This window comes from Mustela nivalis (genome assembly GCF_964662115.1).
Source record: "Mustela nivalis genome assembly, chromosome: 10".
Classification (NCBI taxonomy): Eukaryota; Metazoa; Chordata; class Mammalia; order Carnivora; family Mustelidae; genus Mustela; species Mustela nivalis.
This window is the reverse complement of record NC_139029.1, coordinates 43,611,854-43,638,987: the sequence shown is the minus strand read 5'-3', so window position 1 is coordinate 43,638,987 and position 27,134 is coordinate 43,611,854. Positions and strand designations below refer to the sequence as shown.

The 27,134-nt window shown below is 43.5% G+C and overlaps 1 protein-coding gene and 1 long non-coding RNA gene across 2 annotated transcripts in view; both read left to right on the top strand.

Moving 5' to 3' along the window:
* The first annotated feature begins 6,967 nt into the window (after window positions 1-6,967).
* The window catches only part of PLPP3 (phospholipid phosphatase 3), an 84,248-nt gene continuing 64,081 nt past the window's right edge, over window positions 6,968-27,134 (top strand). Inside the window, exon 1 of the mRNA XM_082688547.1 lies at window positions 6,968-8,165. Within this exon, the coding sequence (XP_082544673.1) occupies window positions 8,027-8,165 (139 nt within the window). The 5' untranslated portion in view covers window positions 6,968-8,026. The remainder of the gene's footprint in view (window positions 8,166-27,134) is intronic.
* Window positions 19,794-26,662, top strand: LOC309843190. The gene is made up of 2 exons (XR_014299999.1): window positions 19,794-24,964; window positions 25,187-26,662. It is a non-coding gene; the product is annotated as an uncharacterized lncRNA (long non-coding RNA).

Here is a 27,134-nt window from a genome sequence, read left to right as displayed (position 1 = left end):
AATGAAGTATAAAAATTTATGGCCACATATTGATTTCACACTATTACATCTTATATATGTTTATATCCTCGTAAGCACCACCCAAATTAGGTACCCAGAAAATTTTCACATACCTCTGCCCAGTTAATAACCCCTCCCAAAAGGTAACCACTATTCTATCAGCATAGACTAGTTAGTTACCTGTTGTGTACTTCTTTTTTATTTATTTATTTATTTATTTATTTATTTGACAGAGAGAGATCACAAGTAGGCAGAGAGGGAGAAGGAGGCTCCCTGCTGAGCAGAGAGCCCAATGTGGGGCTCAATCCCAGGACTCTGGGATCACGACCTGAGCCGAAAGTAGAGGCTTTAACCCACTGAGCCCCCCAAGTGCCCCTGTTGTTGTACATTTTATAAAGCAATATAGTAAGCATTTTTGTGCCAATTTATTTTTTCAAACATTATGTTTGAGAGATTCATCCATGTCCCTTAGGGGAGAGGCTGGTCATTTCTTTTTCATGGCTGCATAGTATTCCACCATGTATAATATAATTTAGTCATTCTGTTTTGGATGGATGTTTGTGTTGCTTCCATTTATGAGATATCATGAATAAAGCTGCTAGGAATCATTCTGTACAAGTCTTTTGGTGGACATATGCCCTTGTCTTTTGGGGCACATCTGGAGGAGTGGAATTGCTGGGCCACGGGATAGGCATACATTTAGTAATTAGAAGATATTGTCGAAGACCTTTCTAAAGTAGCTCTACCAATTTTCACTCCAGCTAATCCACATACTCACCAACCCTTGACAGTGTCAGGACTTTTTATTGTAGTTATTCTGATAGGTAGGTAGTGGTATTTAATTAGGTCTTAATTCATATTTCCCTAATGACTAATGACTTTGAGTATTTTGTGCTGTGCTTATTGGCCACTTGCGTATCCTCTTGAGAAGTGCTTATTGAAGGCTTTTTCTTCCTCCCCCTAAATTTTTTTTTTTTTTTTTTGCAAGTAAGCTTTATACTCAGTATGGAGCCCAACATGGGGCTTGAACTCATGACCCTGAGATCAAGACCTGAGATGAGATTAAGAGTCAGATGACTAACTGGCTGAGCCACCCAGACACCACCCCTCACTTAAAAAAAAAAAAAATTGGTCTTGTCTGTATTTTTCCAATTGATTTATAGTTCTTTATATGTCCTGGATATGAGTTCTCTTTGTAAATATATGTCTTTTCCTAATCTGCCCTAATTGCCTTTTCATTTTCTCACTTGTGTATTTTAGCCATCAGCAAATCTTTTCTATAAAGGGCCAGATGGCAATTACTTTAGACTTTGCAGGCCTTGGTGAGGTCTGCTGCTACTTTTCAACTTTGCCACTGTAACACAGAAGCAGCTGCAGACAGCCATACATTACATGAATAAGCGCATGGCTGTATTCCAATAAAACTTTATTTATGGGCACTGAAATTTTGAATTTCATGTACATTTCACATATCATTACGCAGTATTCTTCTTTTGACTTTTTTCCACCATGGGAAAATCTAAAAACCATTTTGAGCTCCCAGGCTCTACAAAACCATGCAGCAGAATTAGGTTAGTATGCTGGCCATAGTTTGGTGGCCTCAGATGTATTTCACACATATGAGCTCTTAATTTTCTTGAGTCTCAAGTTATATCTCTTCTTTTGTCATTAATATTTTTATTTCTGTATAAGAAATTTTTGCCTATTCCAAGTTCCTGAATAGGCTCTCCTTTGTCTTATCCTAAAGCTGCATTTTATCATTCACTTTTATGTCATTGATCCACCTAGGATGACATTTTGTGTATGGTGTGAGGTAGAGGCTTTACCCTTGGTTTCTATGTACTTGAGTTTGATCATAGATCTTTTCTGACTTTATCATGTAGCCATGACTTCTAGGCTCTCTGAAACTTTCCCTGGTGGCAGAGTGGGGAGCTAACACCTGTCCGGTAGTCATTCATTCGACAACTACTTTTAAAAGGCTTATTGTGGTCCATGCTAGACACAAAGGCTTGGCTTTTGTCTGAAGGAGATTATAGTCTTTTAAAAAACAATAAATAAATAAAATGTGATAAGTGCCATGATAATATTGCAACTATTCATTTATGTTCATTATGTTTTTCATTATGTTTTTCTCCTATTGAAATTGAGTCATTTGAAGAAAGGGACCACAGGCTTTAATTTGGTTATCTCTAGCACCTCATGTGAACTCTAATATAGAATAGGTGCTAATGAAAATTTGATGAATGATTAAATGAATAAATCATCATGCATATACAGGATACAAATACACATGTATTCATACAGTGCATATGTATACAGAATATGGACATATATGAATTCAGTGAATAACATGCATAAATGTACATATGTGTATACACACACACACACACACACACAAACTTTGACCTCTTTCTTCCAGACATACAAGCTAAAATGTCTCTTGGGCAATCACTAATCTCTTGTACGTTAGTCAGAGGACAAAGTTCATGCAGTAAAGATTCATGGTTGAAGTCCTGGTGGTTCTTGTAGTAGACTGCCTCTGTTCAAATCCAAGCTCTATCACCCAGTAGCTGCGTAACCTTAGACCAGTTACTGAATCTTCCCGTGCCCCAGTAACCTCATCCATAAAATGGGAAAACTCTCCTCGTACAGTTGTTCAGAATTTTAAATGAGTGCATACTTGTAAAATAATCAGAGGCCCAAAAAGCTCCATGAAGGCAGGAATTTTTGTCTGCTTGGTTCATTGCTTCTAGAAGAGTGTTTGATACATACTAGATACTCATTCAACACATCTGTCGCATGAATGACCAATCCCTGGATCACGAAAATCTCTAATTGTTGACTGGTATCATTTCATACAGAGATTCTGGGTTCCCTTTCCAGCCATTCCCCATCCCCCATTGATGACAATTTCAGTTTGGGAATCATAGCATTTTTTGACATTGACGCAAGGTGGCAGCATCAGTCTCCTTTTGAGCCATCAGCCACACTAGCTTCGCACATTCTAGAGACAAACTGGGCAACTTCGCTGCAAGTTCCTCCATCCATTCTAGATTCTGTTATTTTAAATAACAACATTAACCGAATCATTATAAGGCTACTTCTTAGCTGCTCTAATTTCTAGCTAAGGAAAAGGTGAATGCTTGTAAAAAGATAAAAATACTGACATTTACCCAGGCTGCCTTACAGTACCACAACTGTTTTGTGTTCTTAACACTCTGGCTTTGTAACAAATAAGTGCTTGGCAAATAATAAGCAAATCTCTTCCATTTCTGCTACACAAGGTGAAACAATGTTGTTCCTTTCCAAGTCTGCAAGAAAATACAAAACAAAATCAAACTTCTCTGTTTTCTAAATAAAGACAGGAGGTTAATTCTGCAGTCCTTCTAACTTACTCTGTGAAACCACTGTTGAGAAACAGAAAGTTCTGGTCACCTTTGAGGGTAAGACCTTGTGGCATAAAGAAAAGAATCTTGGTTTAGAAATGAAGAGAACTGGGATTCCAGGGTTGCTTCAAGGAATCTCCTTACCTCTAACTTTAAGCTAAGTTCCTTTCTTTGCAGAATTCAGCATCCTTATTTCTAAAACAATGATAGCAATCTCTGTCTTACCTACTTGAAATGAGATCAGTGAATGTAAATAGCTTAAGAAACTGTAAAGGGCTCTATTTTATACGGCATGAGCTAAGGTTAAAATCATTTCCATTTTACCAACGGGGAAAACCAGTTCTAGCCAGTTAAATGGGCTTGCCTCGGTTTTCTCATCTATAAAATGGGCTAATGAAAGCAACCCCACCTACTTCAGTGAGCTATAAGGATAAAATAAGATAATAGATGTGAAAGTGCATTTAAAATGAACGTACTCTCACTTGTACAAGATTATTAGTTTAAGCAAATGGCTTTTCTCGAGTTTCACAAACAATCCTGAAGGAAGCAACATGTAACTAAGTAATTTTTAAAGAAATAAGCATGTTTGATTTGCTTCAGAATCTCAGGAAATTGCACATTTAAAAAAGAGGAATAAAGAAGCTCAAGGTATCACTGCATTTAGGGAAGGATAAATAAAATTAAATGGTATATGCAGAGTTAGTTGATAAACACTTCTTGAATATCTGTGTTTAAATTAAGTATATTGTAGAAATAAATGTCTTCCCTTAAAATCTTAACATTCAACTAACACTCGACAACTGCCTATTTCGTAGCAAGTATTTTAATAATGTGTTCTTTCATTTTCAGTGTTTTGGTCCTCAAAATCAGAGAGAAATTGAAATTAAATTGAGATTTAAGGAAAATTGAAATTAAAAGTTGAGAAAAGTGAGATTCAGAGAAGTTGCTCAGCTTGCCTCAGGTCAAACAGTGACTCAAGATACAGACTTCAAATCCCCTGCTCCCTCCTGTCTTGTCTTACTGTGGAGGCTTTTAGTCACTCCTATGAAGCACTCCTGATACTGCATCTGCCCTTACAGCAGCAAGCTAGCAATTTTTGTTGAGTATAAACCAGAGGTGGAGCGTACTGGTTTTAAGGAAACTGGTTAAATGGGGACTTCAGAGCTGAAACTTATCTGTCTTCTTGTGTGAATTTCCATGGCTTGCTCTGACCTTTGGACTATCATTTTCCCAGAAAGGCACTCAGTTACCTTTCCTCTAAATATTTCCAGAGCCAATTCAGGCCTTTTCAAAAAATAAAAAATGATTAATTATTAAATGTTAGGGGTTAAAGAGAAAGAGAAATAAAATTATGAGGTAACAAGAGATCTTAGAAATGAAAGCCATTTAAGTCTCTTGGGAGGTATCCATTGTTTAAGAATGATGTGCTGTTGTTACCACACATAATAAGTTAGTCTTAAAAAGGCATTTATCCCCGCTGATGTTACAGTGTTTCTACAGACTAGTTTAGTGAACTGGATGCCATTCTCAGGTGTGAATTTTGGTCAGCTATGTTTAGTAGGAATTTTAATTACGTAATTACTTTGAAATGACACCATTTTAACTATGGAGTCTGTTCCATTGAATTTACCTTGCTAGTTAGATTCTTCCTTTTAAGGGTTAAAGCAAAGAGGCCTTCCCGTTTCCATGTCTGGTTGGGTGGTTTAACTTCCTATTATCTGAAGAATGATATTGACAATGTACTTATGACTTGTTCAAGTCCATTTAATGAGTATCTGTAGTATTCTGTTCCCTTGAAGAGTCATTCATATATAATACTTGTTTGCATGCAACTACATGCATTGATTAACACTATAATCTTTTTGTTGTGAAAAAAAAAATAGCCCACAGAGCCCTGTGAATGGAAATATAAAACTTATTTAAACGTCCATTAATTTTCCCTCTTATCTGCTCCTGGAGAACCAGACTTTAGTCTTCCTATTAAATGGCTGAGTTCAATCCCGAGGACCTGAATATTAGGTTCCTGGCATTCAATCTAGTGCCAGCAAAAATCAACAGTCTTACCAATGGCGTTAGGGACCAACAAGATTGAGGAGTTGTAATACCATTTAGTTAGGGTAAAGGCCTGGCTTCTAAAAATGTTTATTCTTAAATGAATAAAAGTCATTTCACAGATAAGGAAGAGCAGACAGGAAAGGTAAAGGGAGGTAATGCTAAAATTCTAATGATAGAACAGAGTAGTTTATCATGGAAAAGAAGCAGCCGCCTGAGGGACACAGGTGCCCAAGGAGGTGGGGAGGTGAGAGGGATCTGCAGTTTCAAGACTGGCATTGACTTTGAGTTTAGAGTTCCAAAGATAGGGTTTGCTGACTTAGAATTTCAAGGATGAATATAATTACAAAGAGGGTTGGGTGGGCAAGGGAAAGACGCTGGAATCCCTGAATTCCTTTTAAAATGTCAACAATCACATTGTATTGTTTCTGCTATTTTAACTTTTCCAGGGGTGTTTCTCACTGAAAACTGTCTAAGGAATTTGTTCTCTTACTTATCCTGGCTTGGTTTTACCTGCTGCTCTTTCAAATGAGAGGGCAGTGGCTGACAGGCATTGGATGCCCCAGCTGCAGAACAGTCTTGGAGATTCCCGAAGACAGTGATTTGACCTTTCATTGCCAACCCCATTTGTTGTCCAGTCTGGACTTGAGCTTCATTCAACAGACACCAAACCCTGTGTTGGGTACTGGGGAGATGCTGCGGAGCTGATAATTCACAGAGCTGACTAGTTTTACTAACTATAATGCCAAATCAGACTGCGATAAATGCCTCAAGAGTGTTCTAAACAAAGTGTTGAAGTTAATTCTGTCCAAGGGTCAAGGAACAGCTCAGAGAGAAGGTGACATTTCAGGACACTCTAGAGCAAGAGAAGCATTTTGCTAGCTAGAGAAGGGATAGAGGTGCGATGTAAGTAGGAAGGCAGGCGTGTGAAGTGTCAAAGGAGTGTTCCAGAAAGGACAAGTGGTTGATGGTGTCTGGATATAGCGGTTACTGAACCCCATAACATGTCACTGTAAAAGTATCAAAAAGCTACAGCTGTGTCTATTTCTGGATGCATAAAAAGAGACACCTGGAATAAATATCCATTTATTGCCCACTGGGTGCCCAGGTCTCTGCTTGGCTCTATAGAAGATATACGAGAAGACCCATGCCTTGGGAATGTTTATATAGCCTTCTGTCTAGAAGAAAGATGAACTCACATAAAATAATGTAAAATAATATTACAGCTTCTAAAGCAAAGCATTAGATTGCCCCAGAACTCAAGCTGAAGATGATACCTCCAGAGGGCACTCCTGCTGTCCTGACACCCGCTCCCCAATAGTGGTACAGGCAGGCTTAACACCCCTCCCCGACCCCCCCAAACCAGCAGAAAGGCTGAGGGCTTGGGATGCCATCACCTCAGAAACAGGTATAAAGGTCACAGCTAACCCTTACTTAGAACTTGTATGTACCTGCAGATGTTTACATGGATTAACTAATTCAGTCTTCACAATTACTGTATTTGGGAGAAACAATTAACATCTCTATTTACATATAGAGAAACTGAGGCACAGAGTCATCTACCGGAATTCAGATCTACAAGATCTGGCTCCAGACTCTTCACTCAAATTCAGATTCTCAGACTCCAGCCCAGTATCTGGTGCTGGGTGTTTTTCCCTGAGTATTTTCAGGATAATACAATTCAAAGCGAAATAAATACTCCAGAGCACCAAATCTGTAAGGGAGGAGAACGCATGTTCGCTCTACAGCCTCAACTTTTGCCCCATCCAAGGCCAGCAAGAAAGTGTTTCTTTTTATTTATATAGTTTTCTTTTTTTGTGACAGCTTGGTGTTTCTGAACGCTAGGGGCTCCCGGATTCTCTGGTTTGAGAGTAACTTTTCCTTTTAGGATTTTTTTTTTTTTTTGAAGGGGGTGGGGGAAAATGTGGCCTTAATTATCCTACGTCTTAGGCAGCTTAAGGAAGGGGCTGTGCTTTCGTGATCTCTTCAGAGCCAAGTAAGGAGGTCCCTCTCTTTGCCTCTGTCTGTCTCTCTCTCTTTTTAAAAGGACCTCGTGCAATAAAAGTGCAGAAACAAACCCAGGCGACCACAACAGCAGCCGCGGCGGCAGCAGGAGGAGGAGGAGGAGGAAGAGGAGGAGGAAAAGTCGGAGTTGGGGCAGGCGCTCCGGAGCAGCAGGGCTCGGAGCGGCTCCCATTCATTAAGTAAGCAGCGGCCGAGGAAGGTGGCCGAGCGCCCGCGCTGCCCACTCACCCGCTCCAGCAGCGGGACACGCGCCAGCCCCGCGCGCCCCGCGCAGCCCAGCTCCGCAGCAGCGTCTGCGCTGCCGCCGGCTCTCCGCCCCCTGGACTCTCGGACGCTGTGGGGCTGAGAGAGGAGCGCAGAGGAGCAGCGCGGAGCAGAGAACAGCCCGGGCTGCAGCGGGAAGCGCGCGGCGGGCTGCACCGTCGCCGCAGCGCCGGGAGCGGGGGTCCGAGCCTCCGCGTCCAGGAGCAGCCGCGGCCGGGAGGCGGGCCGGGCGCGCGGGAGTGTGGCTGCCGCCGCCGGGCGTCTTCGCGGGGCGGGAGGCTCGCGCCGCAGCCAGCGCCATGCAAAACTACAAGTACGACAAGGCGATCGCTCCGGAGAGCAAGAACGGGGGCAGCCCGGCGCTCAACAACAACCCGCGGAAGGGCGGCAGCAAGCGGGTGCTGCTCATCTGCCTCGACCTCTTCTGCCTCTTCATGGGTGAGCCCGGCCCCCGGCCCCGCGCCCCCGCGCCGTCAGCCCCCGGGGTAGGGGTGGGGGTGGAGGGCAGCGCTGTCCCGGAGCCCTCGCGCAGCACGGAGCCCCAGCGCCCGCCCTTCCCCAGGCTGCCGACTTCCCGGCCTGGAAGCGGGCGTGGGGCGCGCGCAGGCTCTCCCGGGCCACCGGAGCCCGGCCCCTTAGAAGCCGCCTCCGGCCGGAGGCGCGGGCACGGTCCCGCGGAAGGTGTGGGTTCGGCCTCTTAGCGCAGGGCGGTGGGTGGAACCGTGACCCAGAGCCCGCGCGGAGCTTGGTGCCCCCCGTCCGAGTAAGATGGATCTCTTGGGGCGCCGGGCCCCTGCCTGCAGCCGCGCTGCCTCCTCGCTGGCTGTGTGTAAACACCCAACCCTTCCGCTCCCGCCTCCTCGTCCCGGCCGAACTCGAGCTGGCCTTTCCCCCGCTCCCCTCCTCACCCCCACCCCGCACCTCCCCGGGGGGCTGGGAGCTGCGCCCCGGGGACTTGACGCGGGCACCCACTAAACTGCCACTTGTTAGGCGCCTACTGTGTGCGGGCGGTAGGCTGTGTCACGGACACGGTTTCAACCAGCCCTCGCCCCGACTCGGTGCAGGGTAGGTGTGGAGCCCCATTTCACCAATTAGAAAACTGAGGCGCTGGGAGAGCAATCCAAGATCAAGATCGTGTTTGGGGACCACGATTAACTGCCGTCCCGGAAAGTTAAGGTGATGGTCCATTTCTGTTTTCCAAACTAGTTGGATGCCCCAGGCCGAAGTGCGGTGGGCGCTAAAAAAAAAAAAAAAAAAAATTGATCGGGGAGTGAGGAGGATTTATGAACTTGGGGGGTGGGCAGGGAGAAAGCTATTGACATGAATCTACAGGAGTTCCAAGGTTGAAGTCAGAGTCAGAGTAGTTTTTTTTTTTTTTTTTTTTTTTTTTTTAACGATTCATGGTGTAATGGAAAGGGCACAGGACTTGTCATCAGAACATTGCTACCCTGCCACTTGCTGGGCGTGCCACCCCCTTGCCTTCTGGGCCTCAGTTTCCTCATCAGTTGAGTGAGTGGGTTGAATTAGATGCTCTTCTAAGGCCCCTTCCTGCATTAAGAACTCGGATTTGGTCCAGGAGCTGTTCTGCCAGCTCTGCTAACTGAAGAAACATCTGTGTTCCCAATTCAGTTCCCTTAAAATAGAACTCCTGCACGGAGACGTAAGTCCCTTTTGAAATGGTTTTGTCCGTGCAGATTGTGCAAACCAGAGACTTAGTGGACTGGAGTTACACTTCTTTTGTGTTTTATGACTCTTTTCTGCAGCTCGGTCCTCACTGAGGTCTGTCTGCCCTGGGCTTGAACGTCCCTAATAAGTTTGGGAGTCAAAGGAAGATGGGACACCTAGAATTATTAAAACAAAAGAATTCTCCCCTTTGGGTACAGAGAGACAGCTGTGGGTAAAATTGTGTTCTGTGGAAGGGAAGAGAGATGGACTAGTTCAGGTGGCAAATCTGCTTCCCACCTCTTCATAGAAATTGGAGGTTTAGATGCTATGTAAAGGAATTGTCACTGGGGGGCCTGCCTTCCTGTGGGCTGCGGGCTTATTATCCTGCACAGTGGGAAGATTAGTATTTAAAGTCTGCTGCCAAGCTATTGAATTTTTAAAAGGCCCTCCCTGGTCCTGGGGGAGTGCAAGGAGAACACTAAACACATTGAAGTTGTTTGCTGTAAACTTGTCTGGGGCTTCCCAGTGTTTACTGGTGTGTTTTGTTGGTGGTAAGGTAAACTCTTCCCAGACGGCATGTGCTGAGTACCCTCCTACCTCCTACTTTGTGATTAGGAAAGCAAAGCTAGAACGAGCCTGTCAGCCTTTGTACAGTTTCATTGTTCTCCTCCCCTCTTCCACTCTTCTGAGTTCAGAAGGCAGTCCTGAGACATGGTGCATTCTTGTTAAAGGGAAAAGAAGTGTGAAGGAATTTGCAGGAAGACACACCTATTAGCTAGAGTTTAACTGAGCACAGTGTTGTGCTGTGAAGGTGCAAGTAAGGTGGATGTTTGCACATTTCACTTCATCTGCCCCAACTCTCCCTGTGCCCCCCCCCCAAAGCTAATATCCTCTACCTAGCTATTGATTATGTTTACTCACAGTTGGTCTGTTGGAATAAATGATTTTGTTTACCTCGAAAAGGTGATATCTGGACCCTGCATTGTCTTCTGAGGCACAGAAGGGTATTTAAAGGGTATTTGCCTTGCTATTAAAAAAAACAAACAAACATGCCAACGAAGTCATTTTCAAAGTGATGTATGGTCAGTGTCTCCCCTAAGCAAAGATCGAAATATAACATCACTAATTTAACGCCTTACCTACCTTTAATAGGAAAAACTGTAAGATAAATACTTGAGAAATTTATGCGGGAGAACTCTGGCTTCCAAGAGAAAATTAATAACACAACATGTGATTTTAATATGCCCTACACAACAGTCCTAAAAAAAATTATTTCTTCTTGGTTCACTTTTTGCCTAAGACTGTCAGTGTGGTTTAATTTTTATATGGTTTATTGATCATATGGTCTGGATTACAGGGCACTAATATAATAAAAAAGAGAAACATAGTTTTCTGTTTATTCTCTCACAGAAATATATACCAAGCTTCATCTCCTTGTATCTGGAAAAAATAAAAGCTGATGTGCTACATAAGTGTTATGTGAGTGGAAATATGCAAGCAGTTGAACTTGTTTCACATACCTTCTTGGAATGTGAAATTCTTAGCAAAAAACAAAAGTCCACTCTTGTTTGAAGGCCAAAAGAATCTGGTGTCCGAGAACCCCAAAGGGAGTTGACCTCCCATTGAACAGCTGTCTTTGCCAACTAATTGCTTTGATAAATACAGTTCCAAATCTTGGTGTACTAGTCTTTCTGAAATTGATTTTGTTTTCCTTTCAATTACATAATATGTCCCGCCTCCTGTTTTTCAAGCATGGGTTCTGGTGTACCAGGTGACAAGAGACCAGCAGAGGCTGTTCCCAGGCAAGAAGGGAGGGGCATCTACTGTCTTTCTCAGTTTTGTTAGCCTCTTCTTAATATAAGTGTGTGTACTCTTCGCTGTAACCTTCATGACGAGATAATCTCCATTTCACCGGTGAGGAGACTGTGTGTTAAGGAGGAAGCTCTGAGATGCACCATGAAGTCCATTTGGGTAGATGCTTCCTTCTCAGTGAATGTGACTGGAGCCCATCTCCCTTTCAAACTCAAGATACTTATCAGAAAATGCTGAAGCTGTTTGCAGAAAATCCTGCCTCTCCGCATTTCCCAGTTAACTTATTTGCACCAAAGCAAATGGAGAAAGGTGGTTGAACTCTTCTGGTCAGAGATACGGTCTTGTTGCCCCACAGCATTGTTTGGATAGTAAGCTAGTTCCAAGACTACGCAGTTCACAGATTTTTGAGGGCACCTTTTTCCCCCATGAGACCGTGGTGCCACAGAAAGGACACTAGCTGTACGTGGCTGGAGCAAAATGCAGAGATTTTGGTGAAACCATGCTGAGTGTCTGTGCCCCCACTTTCCCTCTCTCCTGTCCCTCATCCCAGCTAGCTGCTGAGTGCCTCCTTCCAGCCAATGCACTTGGAGGGCTGGGCAACTTTAGACAGGTCCAACTTTTTCTGCATAGACTTTGCTCAAGGCCCATTATCCTTTGAGTTCAGTTAGCTCATGTGCTAAGTGATGAGCAGAATGGCCACTCCATTACACTGCTGTAAGGATCAGAAGAAATCTTGGGTGTGACCTTTTTTTGTTTGTTTGTTTTTTGTTTTTTTTTAATCTCCTGAGACTTGGGTGAATGCAAGGGCAAACGCAGGGGATTTATAACCTGGGGCCCTGGACGTAGTTTTCTGGTTGTCTTCCTACGTCGTGTCTCAGAATCACAGGTAGATGAGGCCATGAAATAAATACTCAGTAATAATATTATGCTGAAGACCATAAAGCTGTACTTCAAATAGGAGAATGTCACATTTGCCCAGTAAGTTGATGACAGATGATTTCCATTCATTTTGACTCTACACTTGAGCTGTGAAGGCAGCCCCTAAAATGGAGCAGAACTCGGGAGCCGACTGATCTTCACAGTGTACCCTGAGCTGTTCTTAGAGAAGGTTCTCTTGTTTAAAAAAAAAAAAAAATGTTTCTCATTTGGCTTTTGATACCAGAGGGTAGATAATCTGAACTTAAACCATGAGGGGTTGGAGGACGTTGAAGAAGCGGGTGTTTGGTCAGGTTTAGACTGAAAAGCCTGACTCCTGTGCCAGTCCCCGCCAGGAAATGCAGTCAACAGGTGGAGTGTCATGAAGCAAAGGGAAAGAAGCTCAAATAGGTAAAAATGTAGAGTTTGGATGCCCAGCCATCATGCTGTGTAATATAGCAGTTCCAGAATATTCTTGGCCTTTTTTGACTTTCAGTTAAACGGTTGAGACAGAATTCCTAGAACTGGTTCCATATATGGGCTACGTAACCTCATCTTGTGTTATTATTAAATTATTCACTTTCCATCCCGGAAGAGAGGCAGCGTGGTATAGCGAAGAGAACCGGAGACTTCGAGCCACAGGCTTCAGATTCCAGGCTGGCCAGCGCCAGCATCCGGTTATGTGGTTGTGGACAAGTTGGTTTTCTATGGATCTCAGGTTTTTATTTTCCGTTGGTGAAGTGGCTGGCTGGGCAGGATCACGTCTAATGGGTAAAGCTGCCCTGCAAGGTTCTGTGACGGATTTCTGGCAGAGAAGAATGACCCTCATGCATGCACTTTGATTAGCTCTTCATTGTACATTACCACAGGGGGTCACCGACCCCAACAGTGCTGAGCTGCAGACTCCTGTAGACTCCTATAGGAACAGACTCCTATAGAAATAGGAGTTCTGGCCTTGGACTGCCACTTCAATGCTGCGTAACTTCAGAGAAATGCCCTTGACCTTCCTGGGCCTGGGTTTCTTCATTATTGCTGTAGAGGGAAGGGCCTGAATCATTTTCTCAGACCTCTTCTAGTACTAACAGTTTTAGGATTCTGTACTGGTAGATACATCCTGTGATGCAGAAACCCAGTCATTCTGGATTGACTGAATTGAACAGAACCCATTCCTTCTGTTAGACCATTCATCGTTGGTTAAATTGTTACATTTTTTACCAAGGACTTAATGCTGACCTTAAGCTTATATTGGTATTCATTCTGGAGGGAAAGTTAGCACTGTTACTGAAGTTAACCCAATATGCTGGGAAACCAGCTAGATTTTTCCTTGGCCAGATGTGTCTTATAACCTGCTTCCTGAAATTTATAGTACAGTTGACCCTTGAACCATGCATATGACGTTTTGACTTCCCAGAAAACCTAACAGCCTGCCATTGACCGGAAGTCTTCCCGGTAACATAAATATCAGTTCCCACATATTTTGTGTGTTATATGTATTATAAGCTGCGTCCTTACAATAGAGTGAGCTAGAGAAAAGAAAATGTTTTTAGGAAAATCGTAAGGAAGAGAAAATACTTTTTTTTTTTTTAAAGATTTTATTTATTCATCTGACAGACAGAGATCACAAGTAGGCAGAGAGGCAGGCAGAGATAGGAAGCGAAGCAGGCTCCCCAGGACCCTGGGACCACGACCCGAGCTGAAGGCAGAGGCTCCAACCCACTGAGCCACCCAGGCGCCCCAAGAAAATACTTTTATAGTACTGTATCCGAAAAAAAAAATTCTGTGTATAAGTGGACCTGTGCTGTTCAAATCTGTGTTCTCAGGGTCAGCTATAGTCACAAGCACATAATCATGACAGGTAACAACTTTCCCCCTTTTTTTTTTTTTGGTTACTCTTATTATATTCACTAAGTATGTGTTTTTAATAACTCAATAAGTTTTGATAACTTAATCTACCCTGTGAACCACAGAATATAGAAGTAGATTTTCATTGATCCACTGGCAAATGGTCCAGCCAAACATCTTGCATGGGTTGAAATAAAGAAGGGAACTTCCATTTCATAGGTAAGCCTTGCTGACTTTTCCAGAATGGTTGAAAACCCCTATTTCCTCATTGTCCTGGGGTCTTTTTGTTCTTGCTTTGTGATTCTTGGTTTTGGGGTTTTTTTTTCCCCCTTAGCCTGCTCTTCTCCAGCTTTCTAGCATACCAGGGGGTATAGCTGTCTTTGTGGGATACTGTTAATTAAGGTTAGAGTTGGTGGCCGTTTCCACTTTTAGCCCTTTTTTGATTTCCTGTCAGTTTTGGATTCTTTCTTTCCCCTTCCTGTGCAGTTGCTTGGGCTGGTAAGCCCAGTTGGTCGCAGCACGATGCTAATGAGACCGTAGGCAAGGACTTCTTCCCTGGGTAGGCAGTGATATTTATGGGGACACCCTACCCAGCCTGTCAGTTCAGCCAGTACACATTGTTGGAGGAGCAATCACTTATTTGGGGGGTGTTTATTATTATATCAGCATTTCACAGACTCACCTCATAAGGAGACCCATCTGGTGTGAAACAGAGGTTCTCAGGCTCCTTCTGAGGAAATTCAAATTCAGCAGGCTTTGGGCCAGGGCCTAGGAGTCTGTATTTTTTTATTTAAAAGCTTCTGGTGATTCTCCTCAGGCCAATCAGACAATCACTATGTTGTTTAACAGCTGTTGTCTTAAGGGCAGTTGGCTAGGGCCTGGGCTTTTTGTCCCTGGACTGAATGTTCTGGCACTTTTCACGCTGTTAGGTTTTTTTTTTTTTTTTTTTTCTTTGTGGCCTGCACACCTGTCTTTCAGTAAAGATAATGAAGCTTGTTAGAATTCGTTCGACAGGAAAAATTACCTCTGGGTGCAGGCCTGAAGGTCTCTGGTGACTTTTTTAATGTAGGGACTTGGTGGTGTCTCCTAACTGCTGAGAGGCTGGGATTTTTATCTGTTTCTGGGTCCTAAACTGAGTTCTGTGTAGTGGAAGTTGCCTGTCTAGTGACCACTTTTGGAAAAATGAGGTGTTAACTCTGTAAATATTTTCTTTTGAGATATTGAAGTTTGTGTCTGAGTGAAAAGTGAAATGAATAAATGAGATTTGGAAGAGCCTTTAAAAGATCAAAGTTAGCTTGGCATAGTATTGTGGAAACAATACAAGCTTTGGATTCACTCCCATCTGGGTACAACTTGGGCGAAAAGTATTTCATCTTTCCAGGCAGAAAGGTGTCCTCATCTGGGAAAGAAATAAGACTCCCAGTGGCACCCTGTGAAGGCTCTGATGAGATCGTGATTCTGAAAACCTTTTAGGAAGTTAAAAAAGCCCTCTATCATGATTATCAGGTATCACATTGCTATTATTACTCATAGTCATAGTAGTATTTTCCTTTCCTTCCTAGTGTTCTTACTCTTCAATGGTGCTGTGAAATCGTCTCATTTTGGGGGCAGCAAAGTTGCCTGAAATATATTAGGAGGAAAAAACTGTGAAGAGAATCCTAAGAAATAACCAGGCAGAGGGAACACAAATATTTTCCTTTAGCTGAAGAAAAGCAGGTGCAGGCAAAAGACCCCATCTGGGAAAGTCCCAGTGCAGGGACCTTGGTCATCTTTGGTGGTTGCTTTCTGCTTTCCCTTTGAAAGGGACATGGCCATATCATCTTAAGAGAAGACAAAGACTTGCTCTTTTCTAGTTTCTTCCATTTTATTCGTTTTAATTGTATTGAGTCTGAATGCGTACCGTATGTTTTACACGGCCTGCTCTAGGACACAAATAGGAGTCTTTTTTTTTTTTTCCAAGATTTATTTATTTCAGAAAGAGAGAGAGAGAGAGCTAGCACATGAGCATGGCGTAGGAAGTGGTAGAGGGCGAGGGCGAGAGAGAATCTCAAGCAGACTTCGCACGGAACCCTATGTGGGTCTTGACCTCACAACCCTGAGATCGTGACCTGAGCTGAAATCAAGAGTCAGATGCTGACACCACTGAGCCACCGCCCCAGCACAAAAGTCTCAAGGATCACGTTGGGCGGTGAGGAGCTAGGTATACATAAATAACTGCAAAACAACCTGGGGTGTGTTGAATGAGCCTTTCTGTGGGCAGCGTAAATTATGAAAATGCTGTTGGAACAGTTGTTCACTGCCTAGTTCATGGAGTCTTTAGAATTTGATGGTGGTTGCGGCGCCTGGGTGGCTCAGTGGGTTAAGCCTCTGCCTTCGGCTCAGGTCATGATCCCAGGGTCTTGGAATCACGCCCCGAATGGGGCTCTCTGCTCAGCAGGGAGCCTGCTTCCTCCTCTCTCTCTGCCTGCCTCTCTGCCTACTTCTGATTTCTGTCAAATAAATAAATAAAATCTGTAAAAAAAAAAAAAAAAAAAAGAATTTGATGGTAACTCTTGGAGTTGTCATTATCAACAACGTCAAGGTCATTTTTTATGTCCATCAGAAACACAGGCCTCTTGGGGCAGGGCAGGGCAAGAGGTGGGAACCGGGGACCACGGGTTTTCGAGTCTGACAGATGGGAGCGTGCTTGCTGTTATTGGCTGGGAACCCTAGGGAAGTCACGAGAGTCGCCGAGGCCCCCGTCTTCTGCTTTGTAAATTGGATGGTATGGGCGTCTTGGAGGTGGGAGGCTATGCCAAGTTTGGCATCTGGTGCTGGGAGCCCACAGGTGATAGTTGCTGTTACGCTTGTCACTACAGCCTACCCTGTGCCCTCGGTGTGATGGGAGGAGCCCAAGGCCTGGACTGGGTGGGTGGTGATGGTCTGGCGATCCTAAAAGATCAGGGCCTGCCGCCCATGTTTTGCCTTTATACTATTTTGCTTTTCTGGTGTTGTTGACTTGTCAGTTTGAAATTGGTATTGTCCAGGAGGTCCGGTTCTCCAGAGAGCTATAGTCTCTTCTTTCTCCTGCCCGTGTCATTTAAAAAAGGAAAAAACAAATGGGTTAACTCTTCATCCCGATGGTCGGGTTATAGTCAAGTGAGGCCAGAGAGGCATGAGGCAAATTTGAAGGAGGAGGCAGTTTTCAGATACCACTGTTCTTCCAACTGGCACTTGTTCTAGAAAGTGCTTATTACCAAAGATCACCACAGACTGATTGGAGCTTGAACAGGCTCCTCCTTTTGCAAACGATGTATCACAGGATAGAAGAAAGAGAAACCCAAGTTCTCCAAGTTCTTGCTTTTTAAAAACCTCTTGAGGTAGAAGCTATTCTCATGTGACCAAGGAGGAAACGGAGTCTCAGATTAAATAATTTTCTCAAGGTCCTGCCTTAGTTGGCGGGGCCAACATTCAAAAGAGAGCTAGGTCAGGTTCTCAGACATCCTCATGGAACTCTCCTTCCCTTAGATCCAGGCTTATAAATTAAAATCTGCCTTGAAATTCTCCCAATTTAGAACCAAACCAAACAACACACATAGGAACCAGTTGGAAACTTTTGAAGGGAACTTGCTGATTTCTGTATGCTTTCAAAGTATATGTTGCATCAGAATATTGGTGGTAAGCGTGTTTTTGAGGTTTGTCACAAATTAACAAAATTATATGCCTCGAGAGTTTTGCAGAGAAATGCAAATCAGTATAAGCACCTCGTCATAATAAGCAGTATGCTTTGGTTCCTGTTTATGTATCCCCCAAAGCACATAATACACATAATTATATTGACACGAAGGAAGCCATTCTCATTGATGGTTTCTTTATATCTGGCCCCCAATTAGTTTGCGGTATCAATCAGTGTAATTTCTAGAGAGCCTATTTAGTTAAGTCTAGGTTTGTATCTGTCTTTCAAGCATCAGTCTTGTCTTCCGTGGTTGCTTCCTGAGCACCTACTCTGTGCTGGGCCCCCAGGGTCTCTTGACCTTTAAGTATTCTCAGGCTGGGAGTGGGAAACAGACTTGTGCGATTAAACACACTAAGTATCACGAATGTGAATGGTAGAGGAGGAGCTTTAGCAAGGAAATGAAGAATGGGGAAGTTTGCCTGAGGGCGTGGAGCTCGGTCACGCAAGAGAAATCCCAGCTCACGTGCCAGGAGAGGGGAGAGGGCGATCCAGCACAGGGAGCAGCAGGTGCTGAGCAGGGCACGCGGGAACAAGCCAGGGAAGGGTGAGTGTGAGAGGCTGCCGTGTAGTACGGCGTTGTGTGTCTGTACCGTGTGACGGAAGGAGGATGTTGGAAATGAGGCCGGAGAGATCGTTGGGAGCCAGATCAGGGAAGGGGGCGGTGAAAGGCAGGCAGTGGGGGAACTTGAACTTTGTTTCGGAGGATCAGCCGAGCCAATGAAATTTTATTTTTGTTTTCGTTTTCCTTTTTATTATGGAAAATGTCATATAGAAACCAAACACCGTATATAGCTAGGAGTGGAATTGCTAGGTCATATGGTAACTCTGTGTTTCACTTTTTGAGGAACTGCCAAATGGTTTTTTCCATAGTGGCTGCACCGTATTTCAGAAATAGCGTGACATTAGTTAAAACATGTAAGGAAAAAAAATGAAACGTTTTATGGACAACATTTGGAATTAGCATATTCATCAATAGTTTTTAAGAGAGGATGAATCTGCTCTGAGTTGCATTTGAGATCGCTGGGCTTGAGGTGAGGTAAATGGGAGAGAGGGGAGGGGACCCATAACAGGGAGGCCGAGTTGGACCGTAAGCATTGGAGACTGAGAAGAGAGGGTGGGTGAGAAGGATGACCCGGAGCTCCTGATCTCCTGGGTGGGAACCTCTGAACAGGTGCTGCCATTCCCTTTCCAAACACTTTCCATGCAGTGTTTGTAGAAAGCTAAATGAAATCCATCTTGTAGGATTGCTGAGATGCTTCATGGTCATGGCCTTACTAGGCAGATGAAGCTATAAGTTCTCTTTCGACCCCCCACTCTGGAATTTCTTAGGTTCTCAAATTCCCCTTAAAATAAATGGGCCATTGGAAATCCTTCTGTTTGGGGTGGCTCAGTGGATTAAAGCCTCTGCCTTCGGCTCGGGTCAGGATCCTGGGGTCCTGGGATCGAGCCCCGCATTGGGCTCTCTGCTCATCGGGGAGCCTGCTTCCTCCTCTCTCTCTGCCTGCTTCTCTGTCCACTTGTGATCTCTGTCCGTCAAATAAATAAATAAAGTCTTTAAAAAAAAAAAAAGAAAGAAATCCTTCTGGTTTAGAGAAACAATTTTTCTTGGGTTGTAATGGTATTTTTAAAAAATGGTGTTGAGATATAATATCTGAATTATATATATGTTATATATGTATATATGTGTTATATATGTCATATATGTGAATTACACATACGTTATATAGAGATAATATACAGTTCACAGGCTTTCAGTACAGTCTACAGAGCTGGACAACCATCACCACTATCAATTTTAGAGCATTTTCGTCACTGCAAAAAGAAACTTGAACCTGTTAACAGTCACCCTCCAGTTTTGGTCCCGCCATGGCAACCACTGACCAACTCTTTAGGTCTGTACATTTGCCTGTACTTAACATTTCATGTAAGTGAAACTGTATAATATCTAGTCTTCATGAATGGCTTCTTTGACTCGAGATAATGTTTGCAAGGTTCATCCATAACTTATCACCAATGTATAGCATGTTCGTTGAGCATGTGTTAGAATTTCATTGACTTTTTTTTTTAAGATTTTATTTATTTATTTATTTGTCAGAGAGGAAGAGAGAGAGCGAAAGCACACAAGCAGGCAGGCAGGCAAAGGTGGAGAGAGAAGCAGGCTCCCTGCTGAACAAGGAGCCTGATGCGGGACTCAATCCCAGAACTCTGGGATCATGACCTGAGCCGAAGGCAGTAGCTTAACCCACTGAGCCACCCAGGTGTCCCAACTTCATTGACTTTTATTGCCAAATAATATTCTCTTGTTTGGGCATACCACGTTTATTTTATACACTTACCAGTTGATAGACGTCTGCGTATTTTCCACTTCCTGGCCATTCTGGCTGCTATGAACACCCGTGTTCAGGTTTTTTGTGTGGGCACACACTTTCAGTTCTCTTGGGTATCTATGCCTAAGGAGTGGAATTGCCAGATCACATGGTAACTCCGTGTTTAACTTCTTGAGGAGACCGCCAAACCGTTTTCTACTGTAGCTTTGCCATTTTAGAACAGTCTTAGGATTAATTAAAATATGTAAGGAGAGAACACAAAAGTTTTACCAAAGAACTTTGGAATTAACATATTCATGAAACCACTCTAGTGTGGCTTTGTTCTTCCAGCCATTTTCCACAAAGAAGCAAAGTTTTTAATCAGTTCACTACTGTCACTGGGTTGGAGATGAGTGAGCGGAGAACAATGAAGCTGACTGAGAAAAAGATGCTGGGTGGTCAGCGAGCTCTGCTCACCCGCTGAGTAACATACTTCCACAGACCCGGGATGTCACAAGCACATTCCTGCCTCCGCCAAATGAAAACAAGCCTGGGGTCTTCAGAGGCTCTTGAAAACGATTAAGTGTACAGATGCTAATATTAAGCTCTTCATATTCCTAGGATCTGTTTTACAGTATTGTTTAAGACCATGAGGTAGAATTGTAGTTTCAGATGAGGTTGATCGTTCACCCTTTACCCGCTACATGTGTGGCTGTGTAGGCACCAGTCATCCCAGAAGTCAGAATTACTGTGTATCTTTTGGCCTCACGTGCTGGATGCCAGAGATGGCTAAAGACTGTTAAGACCCGAACACACATCTTTAGGAATTAGTCGAAGCGTCAAGTTGTAAGTTACACTGAAAGTTAAACTGTAAGTGCTTAAAAACTTAAAGCATCCCTATGACAAAAGGGTGCGGAAGAGACACTCGCCTTTGTTCCCAGAAGCATTAGATGCGGTCTTGCTTCATCTTTCCAGTAATAAAATAAGGAGATGTCAGTCACCTGGTTTAGCAACTCAGAGATGGCAAATGGTTTTCCAGGTTCACGCAGCTCATGTGGGTGGGGGCTGGGCTGGCACTCAGGCCTGCCCACATAATGACAGTTTGTGACATTTGTCAGGTACCTGCTCTGTGCCTCTCTCTGGGCGGAGCAGTGTGCACGGCGTTCACTCGTTTAACCCTCCCAGTGAGCCTGTGGGGTCCTGCTTACTATTTTTCTCCATTTCATAGAAATGAGGTTCAGAGAGGTTCAAAAAATCATTTCTCAGAGGTTCCATGGCGGTGACTTACAGTGTTGGGGTCAGACCTAAGACGTCTGACCCAATGGGCCATCCTTTGCCACCGGGCTCTGCTGCTTTTGTTCTCCGGGGCTTCTGAAGTTCCCTTTCTGTCCGCACCCCTCAGTGCTGGCTCTCCCACTATCACATGTGATGGTTTATCCAAAATAGGTTAGACTTGGGATTCTCACCCTGGGCTCTCTGGACCTGTAAAGGTATATTAGGGCAACTAGGAGCCATCTTATGCTATTTTCAGCGCTTCAGAAATAGCTAACCTATACTGTAGCACATTTATTAGTGTGCAGCTAGTCGAGACTGACTCAGAGCATCGGCCTCTGCCTCGCTGAGTCGGAGCACTGGCATTCTGTGCTATGAGGTGAATGTCGAAGGACCCCTGTCCTCTCACTCTGGTCTTGCTGGTTATTTCCACTACTCAGGAGACGGGGTTGCTTTGATTAACAAAAGGAGAGAGATGATTCAAAATGTAGTTTACTTGGGAAATGAAGACATCTTCCAGACATCACAGAGGGTCAAGAAGGAAGTGGCAGGTATCTTTGGTGGTCATAAGGCTGGACATCCTAAAATACATCAGCCATTCTGTGAATTTAGAGGAGGGGAAGACATCGTATCATAGCAAGATGGTCTAGAGGGAAGAAGGGGTAGGCCTTTGTCACTCATATCAGTAATGAGTCGCTCTGTCAGTAACCTTTTTTGTATCATGGACTTGATCTGCTGTCCTTGTGGTTTGTTGTAACCTTTGGGTCACATAGAGAAATTGTGAGCTTCTCTGGTTAGTGGCTGTGGGCACAGCACCTTCATTAAATGTGGTGAATAGAATTTCTGCGAGTAGCCTCTTCCCCACAAATGACCCACATTGTTGTGGAGTTAGCAACCACTAACGGGAAGTGGCAGAAATGCTTGTCAGCCGCACAGTGGATTTCATTAGACACTTGCCCAAAGTAGCTGTTTTGGTCGATTTGGCCTCTATAGGTTTCTGGGGAACAATGGCCTAAGACATTAGTTCCCAGCATTGCATTTGTCTTGCTGTCATCTTGGCCTTGGTGGACATTCTGATTAAATACGTAGTATTTTCTTCTGAAGTAATCTCATATGCTATAATTATAGGGAAGAACTTCTAGCAGGCTGAGATTTTTAAAAATATTCCCAATGTTGTTACCAACTTACCTGAGTCTTGTTTAGTGGGCTTCTCGCTTGAATCTCTTTGGAGAAAGTAACTCCAGTAACTAGGAGGGAGGAATGATGGGCTCCCCTCTTCCTAGTAAACCATTGCTTTGGAAGATCTGCACTGTAGGCATTGGGTGACTCCCAGGGGCTGCTTGGGAAATTAAAATACATTCCTTGGGTCAAAACATTAAAAATACTGGGTGCTCTCGGTCCCATGAGGGAAATAAGCCATCTTGACTTTTGGTTTCATTTGCCTAGGGCCACTAAGGACTGAAGAACCTTTAATTATGATTTTGCCTTGAATTGGATGTTTGTGGTTCTGTAGTCCTCTGCTGTGAAATCTGGTTATTGTTAATTAATAGTCTCTTTCCGTGGCTAGTTCCAGCAAATGATAAAATGCGCATCTGAGAATTAGAATGTAAATGTCCTTTTTTGCCTCAGTTTCTCTCATTCTAGATCTCTAGGTGCCTAAACCCTGAAAGCTAACAAAAGACAAATGCCATAGCACCCAGGATGGCATTCTCCAAACGCCAACTGGAAAAAGACTGGGAAAAGGACATTTTTGAGCCCTATGGTATAGTCAGGCATATCCACGTGTCTCATCAAATAGTATAATGCCGAAAGGGAGAGACTGCTAGAACTGATTTTTACAGATGAAACCCTTGCCCTTTGGGAGGAGGTCGAGTAGCTTACTGAGGATCCTGCAACTGGAAAGTGGTCGAGTGCCTGGGATAAGAACCAGTCAACACCTCTGCTCTTTCCTCCAGCCATGAAGACTGGCGTTGGAATTTGCACTGACTTGTATTTTCAATAATAAGCTTACGAAGCAAGCACGTCAGCCAGAAAGTTTTGAAGTGAAATTATCAGGCCTTGCGAAGTGTTCCAAGTGTGGTTTGGGATTTAAAGCCTTTTGCCCATTTCAGTTTTGCCTTTTTCTTTGTAAAATTCCTGGAGGACAGAGATTAAGCTGAGAAGCTTCAGGCTGGAAGGGGGAGGGGCATGCATTTTGCCGAACACTTCTCTGGCAGACTAGACTGTAAGGCAAGGGGCTTTACAGGCATTATTAACTGACTTGAATTTCATAACAACCCTGTGAAGGAGGAGGTTGGGGTTCATTTTAGTTTTCTGTGGACCTAGTCAGCAATGCCTGTCTCAACTCCTTTTGCTGGGGGGGAGGGTGGAGAGGTGGGGTGACACACCATATTAATAACCCAACTAGTTAATCACTAGCAGAGATCATTTACTAAGATTCCAGGGGAAGTGCTTTGCTGGAATGTGCTTGGTGGTCACTCACGCCACACAGACACTTTTATTGAAAATACGTGGGAGGGGCTCAGCTTCCGTAGAGCATCAGAGAAGGACAGGCCAGGGCAGGAGAATATTTTGCCAGTTCCATACAGAAATGGAGGGACTCATCTGCAGAGGGAGAGCAGCTTCATATTCTACTGTTGCCTCTTCTTATCAGTCTTCCCCAAAGGAGTTAAAAAGGCAGGGAAATGCAACATTCTGAGCTCAGTAGCCCACACTTTGCCCAGAGGCTCTGTGTATTTCCCAGGCTATTGTAGGTTTCCTATTCATCTGGGATTTGAATGGTGGTGTGATTAGCATGAGAGCAAGTGTATAAAGTAGGTCTTTTTCTCCTTTTCCTAAAAGAAGTTTTGTGGCGTTTCTTTTTCTGAGAGAGTTGGCATGAAGCTTTGACAAACACAGACCCATGGAAAAGTTAAATAGGACTCAGAGAAGACCCATTTTGTACAGATCTTCGCACTTAGAATGCAGAGCAGCAAAGCAGTTGGCAAGAGGCACCTCAGATCATAGTCACGGCAAGGGCTTTTCCTCTACTCTGGACCAGTCAGTGATGGATGGGAAATACCCACCAGACCAATGGGAAAGTGCATTCTTGGCTGTTGACCAAAACTGCAGATGAGAACATTCCTGGGACCCTGTTGTCTGTCTTATCTGTCCTTCAGTATTTATTGAGATAAATGCAAAGGCTCAGTGTGATACAAAGAATTACAGGAGGTAGAGCCTGCCCTTGAGGGGTAGGTGAGAAGGTGAGGAGATAGACACATAGAAAACACAGCCAGGTTTTGAGTACAAAATTAAATGAGAAATTTCCAACATGGAGTCTAGGAGGCAGCTCTGTGCTGATCTTGGGCTCTGTTCCCTGCGTTGCTGTATTGGCTGGGGGACGCCTGGAAAATCATTGCTACTTTAGGAATGATACAGTGGGGGTGAAGATTCATTCCCTCCCTACCTCATAGAACTATTGCAACCCAAGGGTATGCTGTCACAAATATATAGGAAAATGCTTTAGGCTATAAAGTCGTATCTGTATTGTGCAATGAAAAAAAATGTAATATATATAATCTTCTGAATTTGTTCTGTCCTCTGCATTCTCCCTATTTTTCATTTGAGGTGCATGGTGTCACATACCTGTGGCTGAAAATATTTCCTTAGAGGTTTTATTTCGAGGTTGTCTGCTCTCCCCCATATATCTTTTATGCATTAAGTATACAGGAGTCATTTCTTTTTTTTTTTTTTTTAAATTAATTAATTAATTTATTTATTTGACAGGCAGAGATTACAAGTAGGCTGAGAGGCAGGCAGAAAGAGAGAGAAGGAGGAAGCAGGCTCCCTGCCGAGCAGAGAGCCCGATGCGGGGCTCGATCCCAGGGTCCTGGGATCATGACCTGAGCCGAAGGCAGAGGCTTTAACCCACTGAGCCACCCAGGCGCCCCCAGGAGTCATTTCTTAAAACTGCGGATCACATCGGCCCTTCTCTACAGACCAGGACTTTATGACCTCTCATTGACTACAAAATAAACTTTCAAATATATCTGAGACCCTTCAGAATCAGACCCCAGCTAACCTTTCCTGCTTCTCATTCCCTTGCTTCCCACTGCCCCCGCCTCACTGCACTGCTCCATACTCTTGTCCCAGACATCTCCATCTTGGCCAATCCACATGCTTTCCCACTGTCATTCTTTCTCTTCATTCGGTATGTGCTACTTTCCTCACGATACTCACTCAGTTCAAGGGCAGCCCCTTCTGTGAAGCCTTTCCTGATTTCCTCTGGGCAGAATTAGACCTTCTTTGGGCCCTTTATGTTTATCTTTCTTAGGTGGAAAATTATGGTTTGCTTTCAGTTTTGTACAGTTCTACCTTAATAGGATATGACTTCTTGGTATATAATAAATGCTTAAAATTTTTTATTAAAGAAAATGGGGGAGGAGGGAGATGGGGTAACTGGGGGATGGGTATTAAGGAGGGCACTTGATGGAATGAGCACTGGGTATTATATGTAACTGATGAGCCACTAAATTCTGCTTCTGAAACAAATAATACACTATATGTTAACCAAATCAAATTTAAATAAAACATTTAAAAAAGAGGGTGCTTTCAAAAAATTTTTTACTAAAGAAAATGTCAACAAAAACTTATTTTAGAAAAATAGAGACAAGAAGCAAGAAGAAAAACAACATTTTTTGCAGCCTTTATAACCACAATGGTAAGGTGGCCACTGGCACAGTATGTCTTCTTTCTATAAATAGCTACATTATTATTAAGTATAATTATAAAGCTAAACAGTGGATACTTAATATGTACTTCCTGCAAAGCAGTGTGATGCAAGGGGGGGGGGGGACCTTTGCTTCTGGAGTTTGTAACAGCCCATCAAGTACTAACTAACTTGAGAGAATTGGGTATATATGAAATGAAAGGCAGTTAGATATTTTGACTTCAAGGTTGTATTCATATAGTGTTTTGAACTTGGTCAACAGACTGAATTTGTATTAATGATGATAGCTCCCGTTCAAAAAAAAAAAAAAGTTTAACTTACCTTAAAAGCTAGGGCTATTTTTAGAGTGAAAAGTTTTTCCTCATCTGGTCCTGCCTTAGGTGGGGTTCTTCAGGGAGAGAGCAGAAGCCTTCTGCAGAGGAAAGTTGCCCAAACTGGAATAAGAAATCTGGGTTTAAAAAAAAAAGAAAGAAAGAAAGAAAGAAAGAAATCTGAGTTTATGTCCTAACTTTCTAAATTATTGGATCACCTTGCCCACTTAACTTTCCTTGTCTGTGACTGTCGGCCTCAATAAGTATGTTAATATGAAATCTGCCTTCCCGTAGTTATAACACAGCATCAGCTATGCTTGGGACTGTGTTGTTAAGTAATTACTACCATTATTAATAATATTAATAGATTTTATTATTAATGCCCCAGAGTAAGTCACTGTGATGTGTTATTTCAACAAATATTCCTTGAGCATCTTTAATGTACCAGGTACTGTGCTTGGTGTCAGGATCTAATGATGAATTGGATGTGGTTGCTGCCCGTGAGTCTTCTAGAGTGGACACTAGTAGATCAACTCTAGGATTACAGCACTGACATCATATAGAGGTAGCAGAACTGATTGGGGAGGCTGAGTGGCAACATCACAGTTGTTTAGACGGGGAATCAGGAGAATGCTATTCAGCCCTGCTGTCAAATAAGGCATTCCACCAGCAGAGCGGTTCTTGTGTCTCAGCTCTGACCCGTATTGACCACCACGCTTTAGGAAAATCTTAGAATGCAGGAGGTGGGGGGACCTGACCATCAAGTTCCCCGTGCCTGCTTCTATTTTATGGATGAGATGATGAGGCTAGGGGAAGTTAACTGTCTTGAAAGATGGGTAAAATCCAAAAGAAATAAAACCC